At 37.5% G+C, this 9062-nt stretch overlaps 1 protein-coding gene across 1 annotated transcript; it reads right to left on the reverse strand.

Annotated features, from left to right (window-relative positions):
* Positions 1-2508: 2508 nt before the first annotated feature.
* LOC101524721 (olfactory receptor 10T2) lies at positions 2509-3456 on the reverse strand. The gene has a single exon (XM_004589054.2). It carries the CDS (start codon positions 3454-3456, stop codon positions 2509-2511), a length of 948 nt encoding a protein of 315 aa, XP_004589111.2.
* Between the last annotated feature and the right edge of the window lie 5606 nt (positions 3457-9062).

Raw genomic sequence — 9062 nt, forward strand, 5'->3', positions numbered from 1 at the left:
ACTAAAGAAAGAGATATTATCGTTGCTGCTTCATTCCCCCAATGCCCACAACAGTTAGGGCTGTGGCAGACTGAAGCCAGGAAACCATACGCTTAATCAGGTATTCTACATGAGTGGCAGAAACCCGAATGTTCCAGGCAACATTTGCATGGTGCACATTAATAGACTGCTGAAATCAGATGCACAGTCAAGTTTAGACAGTCCATTATAGGACAAAGGTATTCCAAGTGTTATCTTGTTCACTGCATCAAATGCCCAACCCTTTTTATATACCTCTGTTTTCATTTAGAGGTAAGGTTTATACTTTGAGAAGTATCATACTTGATTGAAATTGCTCAGGGGACCTTTGACCTAAGCCCACTCATAAGCCATTGTATAAATACTGGCAAATTTAAAGTTGATCAGGAAATGCAAAATAATCCATTTAAATAATACTTTTACATTCATTTATTTAACTTTATTTCTCACATTAGTTTTTACAAAGCACTCATCTTGGTTTAAATAGAAACAAATAGTATTTTTTTTTTTTGCAATTGTATTTCATCAGGTTGCCTAGCATAAAGTTACATTTTTGGTAGAATGAACTAGAATAATAAATGGTTTTCAGAACAGAAACATACTACTCTACGTGTAAAAGACGAGATACAGCAGGCATATTAGAAATTAAACTGTTAAAGAGCCTTCATTGTGCCACATGAATGAGGGTGTTTGTAAAAGAAACGGACATGCTGATTAATCTGTTACATAAAAATATTTTCCTCATCTATATTTAAGTTTCACAGTCACATAAATAGTAGCATGTTTTTTAAATTGTGTGATCCAATATAATTTCATTAAATTGAAAGGTTTTATTGTACTATGCATCTCAGTGGACAGAAAGTAGGTATAGTTAATAAGCATTGTTCCAACTAGAAAATTCACAACTACAATCAGAAACACAACTCAGTGGTTCCGATGACAAGTCAATGCTCACTGGGTTCAGTCATGATTCAATGTGTCTCAAACAAAATGGCTTGAAAATGATAAGTTAGGATTTGAGTATCAGTCATCCCTAGTGTTCATAATACAAACTTTAAAAAAAAAAGATTTAGTTATTTTTTATTGCAAAGTCAGATATACAGAGAGGAGGAGAGACAGAGAGGAAGATCTTCCCTTTTATGATTCACTCCCCAAGTGATCACAACGTCCAGAGCTGCACTGATCCGAAGTCAAGAGCCAGGAACTTCCTCTGGTCCCACAGGGGCACAGGGTGGGCTGTCTTCGACTGCTTTCCCAAACAACAAGCAAGGAGCTGGATGGGAAGCGGGGCTGCCAGATTAGAACTGGAGCCCAGATGGGATCCTAGAGAGTTCAAAGTGAGGATCTTAGCAGCTAGGCCATGCTGCCAGCCCCGATACAAACTGTTTTGACTTACAAACTGACTAGGGTTCTACATGAGGTCCAACATTGAGAGGGTCAACTGAAAGATAACGCTGTCTGCTTTTCAAAACAATATACTTTCTGGTAGCAAGCATGAGGAAGTCATTATTAGTTTTTTGACATAACTTTTTTGACACAATGATAAACAAGTTTATATTCTACAAAAAAACCTTTAAACGTATCACAGTAGAAAAACAAAATACAAAGTAGAAGTATAAATGTCGAAGTCATCAATCTAACATTAAATTTTGAAAAATTGACATGAGTCAACATAGTTCCTTAGTGTTGGCAGCTTCTTCTGCCTTGAATGCCCAGTTTAAATTTTCTCTTTTCCCCTCTTAACTCATTCATTTCAAACCTTTCCCTACTTCAACAGGGATATGTAACATTGATTATCTTAACTCTTTGTGAATGTATTTTGACAGACCTAATCATTTTGCATTGTCTATTGCACTCTTTCTTCATTATTTTATTTCTGTCTACCTGTTTCCTTGTGTTCATAAGCTATCTTTACGTGTGTGTGTGTGTTCATCTTACTTTTTCCTCTTGGCACGAGGATACTCACACAGTAAGTTTATGAGATAAGTGTGTATGTCCTGCACATGCTACTCCCAGTTGCTAGAAAATATTTTCTCTAACCAGAAAAGTAATGTTTGCTCTGATTTTTAAATTATTATCTTCCCTTGAAAAAGCTCTTTTGCTTTTCACTTTTCTCAGTTCACTTTCAAAACAATCACAACACCCTGGACTGGGACACATTGAAAGCACGAGCCTGGAACTTTGTCTAGGTTGGCCAAGTGGGTGACCATCTTATACTTCTTTACTAGGCACATTAGCAGACAGCTTTTCAGAAGTGGAGTAGCCAGAACTCAAACTGACAGGCATAGTTTAACCCACTGAGCCATAATGCCAGCTCCATATGTATATTTTTTAAAGCAAACATCTCATAATATTCTACACAAATTGATTTGCTCATTTTTCTACAATGAAAAGAAAAAAAAAACAGCAGTCAAGAAAAACTGCACAAATCATTTCTAAAAGATCAGAGAACAATTTTTGCCTTTGATGACTTTTCTTGTTAATTTTTCATTACCTGAACTTGGCTGTCTCAGTCATTCCAATTACTTTTTTCAGTGCAGTTTTAACCTCCTGGTTCCTCAGACTGTAGACGAGAGGATTAAGTAGGGGCGTAACAACTGTGTAGGTCACTGCCACCAGCTGATCCTTATTTGAGGCAGACTTGGACTTCGGTCGAAGGTAGATGATGGAGGCACAGCCATAATGGACAAAGACCACAGTGAGGTGTGAGGCACAGGTAGCAAAAGCCTTTCTCTTGCCCTCAGCTGAAGGAATCTTCAGGATGGTGTTAACTATGAACCCATAAGATATGAGAATTAAGAGAAAAGGCACCATGATTACCAGGATGCTGAGGCTGAACAGAGCCAACTCTTTTACGTGTGTATCAGTACAGGCTAATTTGATAACAGGTGCCATGTCGCAGAAATAGTGATTCACCCTGTTGGGTCCACAGAAAGGCATGTCACAGATGAGATTGGTGGCCACCAACGCAATAAAGAAACCTGTGGCTCCTGATAGAGAAATCAAGCCCAATCCTAGTCTTTTGTTCATAATGAGTGTGTATCTCAGGGGGTGACAGATGGCTACATAGCGGTCATATCCCATCACAGCAATGAGGAAGCAGTTGGTGCAGGCAAAACCGAGGAAGAAGAACAGCTGTGTTGCACAGGCTACAAAGGAGATGGTTTTGGTTGCCGACAGTAGGTGGATCAGCAGTTGTGGGATGATGACAAAAGTATAGCAGGATTCAGAAAATGAAAGGATGAATAGAAAACCATACATAGGCGTGTGCAGAGTGTGGCTGAAGCGGATGACAGCCATGATGGTTGCATTGGCCAACAAGATCGTCAAGTACAGCAGCAGGAAGATGACAAAGAGCAGTAGCTGGAGCTCCTTTAGGCTGGAGAAACCCACCAGGATGAACTGAGTCACCGTCGTGGTCCTGTTAAAACCTTGCATCTGGATAACTTCTGTGCATGAATGTGGGAAAGAAAATGATAACTGTCATTGCAATGAAAGCATTTTCTAATACTTTCACTCTGTGCGTATTATAAGACAACATACTAATGTCTCTTTGTCTCAAAGCCTTAGATAGATACACCTTTTGATTATTTTATAAGAAATAACTAATCTGGCACCGGGCACGATGGCTCAATTGGCTAATCCTCCCCCCCTTTAAGCTGCAACAACCTACTTGTGTCCAGGCTGCTACACTTTCCATCTAGCTGCACGATTGTGGCCTGAGAAAGTAGTGGAAGATGGCCCAAATCCCTGGGACTATGGCTCCTGGCTTTGGATTGGCTCAGCTCTGGCCATTGCAGTCAGTTGAGAAGGAACCAAAGGATGGAAAATCTCTGTCTCTCCATCACTCAGTAAATCTACCTTTCCATTAAATATGAATATATGCATCCTTTTTGTGAAGGAAATTATTGATCTGTATCAAGAGAGGAACAATTACCTACATTATAGGAACATGAAAAGCAAAACGAAAGCATTTACTATTTTAAAAAATTACTTAATACAATAACATTCTTTCAGTTTATCAGTTTAAGAAGATTATTTTTATAAACGATAAATTTTACATTATTTTCCTTAAGGTATGTGTTTCCCTGTATCCTAACATGTATGTGCTGTTCTAACATGTTGTTTTCTTTTCCCACTATCACAACACATCCACATCCACATCACATTACATTAGCCTTAATGTAATAGCTCTAAAACATTGTGTCTCAGTACAGACTCAGAAGCCATCAGGCAGGAGTTTGGATCCTAACTTTGTTACTTATATCCAGGAACTTCATTATTACTCGAAATTATTTATTTTTTTACTTGTGGAATGCAAACAATAACAAATCATGTTATGTATGGTATGGTATTCAACAAGTATTTAAAATATGCATAATGAAAAATCTATGAATGGGTTGCAATTTTGGGGGGCAAAAGTGAAGTTATTTGTAACTCCATTTTCACAGTGTTTTCAACACAGCTTTGTGTGACATAAGTGTATCTAATTAATCTAAATGATACAATCACGTGTGTGTATATTTGTAAATATACGGACACACTCAAACACACTTTCATGTGGTAAATTCTGTAGCATAACTTGAGTCGTCAAATCTTCATTTCACTTAATATCCACTTTTTCATGTTACACTTTCTTTATCTTGACACAGTATTATTTTTCTATGTACTTCTCCCAAGGGGTTAAAGCATAGGTCAATACTGTTTGTTCAGGTCAAATCTATTTTGCCAGCTGATATTTCTGAAATAATACAATATTCTAAAACTACTACATTGTATAATATGGAATATTTTTCTCTGCAGGATGAGAATAAGAAAAAGACACAGGGCCAGGAAATTAAGTATGTGAGAGGCATGATTACTGAACACACTTAGAGATCAAGAGGATGATTTTTATTTTAATCAGAGTTTTCTACCAAGTAATTTTATGCCCCATAATTTAATGAGCTTCTTTTTCTGAGATTCTTGATTTTATGCAAAACGTTCACTTTTTAAAAAATATTGGAAAATACAGAAAAACAGAGAAAGACGTCAGTCCTTTGGGTCACTTCTCAAGTGCATGCAACATCTGTACCAGGCTGAATCCAGAAATCCAGTTCCACACAGGATGAAGGAACCCAAATACTTAAACCATAAATTGCTGCTGCCTCCCATGATGCACAACAGAACAAAGCTGAAATGAAAAATATAGCTTGGACTTGGAAGCAGAATCTGAATATAATTAGGAGATTCCAACATGGTTGGGTCCATCTCAAGGTGTATCCCTGCTGGTACTCCAAACACTCACTCCAACATCCTCAATTGTTTGCCACCAGCATAGTACTGCTTTCCCATTCAAATCCGCCGCAGTACTATTTCTGCCACGGTACTATTACTAATGTTCTGCCTATGATTTTCCCCATTGTTTTTGGCAAACTATTTTATGCTCCATGTTTTTCAATGAGCCTTCCATGACCGCTTCAGTCCATTTAGATTTTTTTTATACATAACATTCAGAGACCTTAAAAATCATACTTCTATTACAAGTTGGTTAGAAATTATCTTGCATTTATGAATAATTAAATTGCCCCATACATGCTTCATATTCCAACTGAAATAATTTCTTCAGGGGCAGAGACTATAGCAATGTATTCTAAATGATCTAAAGTCTGTATACCGATATTGTCTGTAGATTATAATCTGAATAATTAATAAAGACATAACATTTTTTCTTTGTTTCTGTGCACTTTCTCATATATCAGAAGACTGATTTTCTAGAATATGTTTTCTGTTCCTCTATAATTCATTTAATGTTTTTTCTCAAAATCATTTTTAATTAAGCAAATGTACACTGATGAGCTTTCCTGTCCCCCATCTACATTAATTCAATTAGTTGGCTCTGTGGCATTTTAATTTGCTCTGTGAAGGTAATGTGTGAATCTATTTGTGACCATGCACTTACTCAGAGTGAACGTCTCTTTCATCTCAAGAAATGGCCAGAAAATTTTCATAGCAAATTATTTATGCAGTGTACTGGAAGTTGAAAATTTTTAAAAAGTAGTTTTTCATCTTTAAATAAGATGGCAAAGAAACTACACTTACCCACTTAAATCCAAAATATCCAGAAAGGTTACAGGTGACTTTGGCTTTGATGATTCAGTCTTGAAAGTCTTTCTGATGTTGAAAGAAGCAACAGGAGGGAAGTAGTAAGAGGATTAACATCCATAGTGTGAGATTGAGTGATTGGAAGGAAATAACTTGAAACATTTCAAAAAGGATTTACCTGGGTGCTTAGATCCAAATCTAAGCCTTAAATAACGGAAAGAAAATTTTCCAATCTATATTTGTATATCAACTCACATTCTATAATTGGATTGGATAGCATTTATAGCCTTCTGGAATTCTAAGTACTAATGACCTCTGAGATTTAAGGAGAGCTTATACAAGAGGGGAAATAAATGAAATAATTTGGACAAGGCCATCTATCTAATACCAGAATTCATGTTGCAAAAACAAAATAAACAAAGGAACCCAAAATCTTCCAACTTTGTAAATCACTCAGAATACAGATAAGTATTCTTTCATTATGGGTGGATTTAGTTACCTCCTGATAAAAATGTTGCACAACATTGAGGTAACTGTAGAAGCTAAGGCCTAGAATCATGAGATTTACAAAGATATACATGGGAACTGATTTGATAAAGCAAAAGAGATTTGAATTGGTGGATGGAGGTATACATGGCACTTTAAGAGGTTATGTAGTTAGTCTGTCTTGCTTTTATACTCAAAGCTTGAATAAAGTGTCAAACAACGGATTTGTTTCTTCCTCTAGAGAATTACTGCAACAGAATGACTTTCATCGAGCAACCATTCATTGAGTGCTGAAATTTGAAAGTCACTTCATTTAGTGTTACAGTGATATAGAGACAGATGCATTATATAAATTGATCTGATCCTGTAGGAATCGCAGATGTAAGCACAGCTGTGGGAGATAAGATGTGCAGTGAACCATGTGGTCATGAACAACAAAACATCTGGAAGAATGAGCTCCTCCACTGTAGATCCCCTTGAATATTACCAAGGTTGAATTCAGGGAAGGGCTTTATGTGTACATATCTTGTGCAGTAAGCAAGTTACCTTAAAAATAGTTACTCAGTAGCATGTTATTTAACTCTGTGGTGCTGTAAATTATTGGTTCTTGAATTCATTCCTGTTGTTGACTTTCTTTCATGGCTTTTCATTTAAGGGAATGTGTAGTGATGGTGTAATAGAGATGATCATATCCACATGTGAAGATACAATGCAGTATGCATCTCTACTTCCAAAGCAAACATGGATGCCCAATGAAACTGTTAAATCTATCTTGACAATAAGATGCTAGACTTTCTGCTGTTTTTCAGACCTGCAATGTCTAAATACATATAAATAATAGAGTGATAGAATTATGAATGCTTATGAAGGACTTTACTTTAGTAATAATATAGGGAAAACCAGTTGCCAGAGCGGGGATTTAGGAAGGAAGGAAGGAAAAACCCAGAGTCTATGGAATTGTATCATAATATCATTTGTAAAAACCCAGAAAACTGATTAATTGCTCTAGGATTGTTTTGAAAATATAGACAGGATGAGAGAGGAGACAAAAAAATCTTCCATCTGCTTGTTCACTACCTAGATGGCTGTGATGGCCAGCAGTGGGCCAAGCAGAGGGACTGACATTTGGACCATTTTCTGCTGCCTTTTAGGCCAGTAGCAGGTGACTGGATTGGAAACAGTGTAGCCAGGATGTGAACAGGAGCACCTATGGGATGCTGAGATTGCAGGCAGTGGCTTTACCCTCTTTACCACAGGTACAGTCTCAGTGAGCCCGTATCAACACATTGAGCCTGGTCCAACTTTGTGCTCTCTGTACTTTGACCCTACGTCTTTGGTAACCCTTCCTACCCACATTATCCAGATTTATGCCTATAGAAATCAAAAAGAACAGTACTTCTTGTAGAGGCAAGTGACCCTTCACTCTGATCATGCTTTGTGCCTTATCTTCAGTACCATCTGGGATGCAAGTCTAGTTATGGGTCTAGAAGCAAGGAGGACTGGCTGTGAAGAGTTGGAGAACTAGTAAGTATCGTGTTCTATGTCATCTGTCCTTACAGTTGGGATAACCTTCCCTCCTTCTTCCAGAATGTTTCTGCTTATACATATCAAATGCTAATTTCATAGCTTTCCTATCTATTTGATCTGCTCTGCAGAGGAGATCTTTACAGTTTATTCAAGCAATATGGGGTCAATCCCTTTAGGTGGAGGTATAGAGATCAATATCACTGTTCTTACGAAGGTTTCCTTTGCACACACACACACACACACACACACACACACACACAAAAACACACAATGGCTCATCACAATACCAGAGCTCAACATCCCTAGCAGCATCAGGATCTCCCACATATTGCCAACTCAGCTCACAGGATCGCCCTATTTCCATTCAGGGACTGCACTTTAACCAGATATTCTGCAAGCTGTTAATCTTGTGATGTAATTCAGTCCTTCACGCCACAAGGTTTTGCAACTGATTTTCAGCAATCTCAACTCCAAGGCTGCAGGAGATAAAGATCACTGGACTAGCTTGTAACAAATCCAGCTCCCAGGAGAAACAAGCTAGGCTAATTTGTTCCCAGTCCGAATTTTCTGGAAACAAAACAGCTGAGGCCAACACTTGAGTAAATGGGCTTAATAGAAATCACCCTACCGACAGCAAATACACACAACAAACTGATACACCCAATGCTAGATGTTTGATAAGTTTTGTTATAATGGCTCATAACATTGAAACAAAAATAAAAGTGATAAAAAATTTAATGGTGGTGTGGATTAATACTAAACGTGGACTAAAATTATTATTGTAATACTACAAGGGAAAACAGGAGGGAGGATTGGGAAGGGTGGAAGGCTGTAAGCCTATGGAACTCTATCACGAAAATAAAATAAAAATTAAATTGACACAAAAGATTACCCTTTGGGGGCTGGCATTGTGGTGTGTGTGGGATTTAAGCCTCTGTGATGCCAGC

This window comes from Ochotona princeps, chromosome 2 (assembly GCF_030435755.1).
Source record: "Ochotona princeps isolate mOchPri1 chromosome 2, mOchPri1.hap1, whole genome shotgun sequence".
NCBI lineage: Eukaryota > Metazoa > Chordata > Mammalia > Lagomorpha > Ochotonidae > Ochotona > Ochotona princeps.

Coding starts and splice junctions, on each gene's coding strand:
- LOC101524721 (XM_004589054.2), bottom strand. CDS start 3,456: ATGCAAGGTTTTAACAGGACCACGACGGTGACTCAGTTCATCCTGGTG.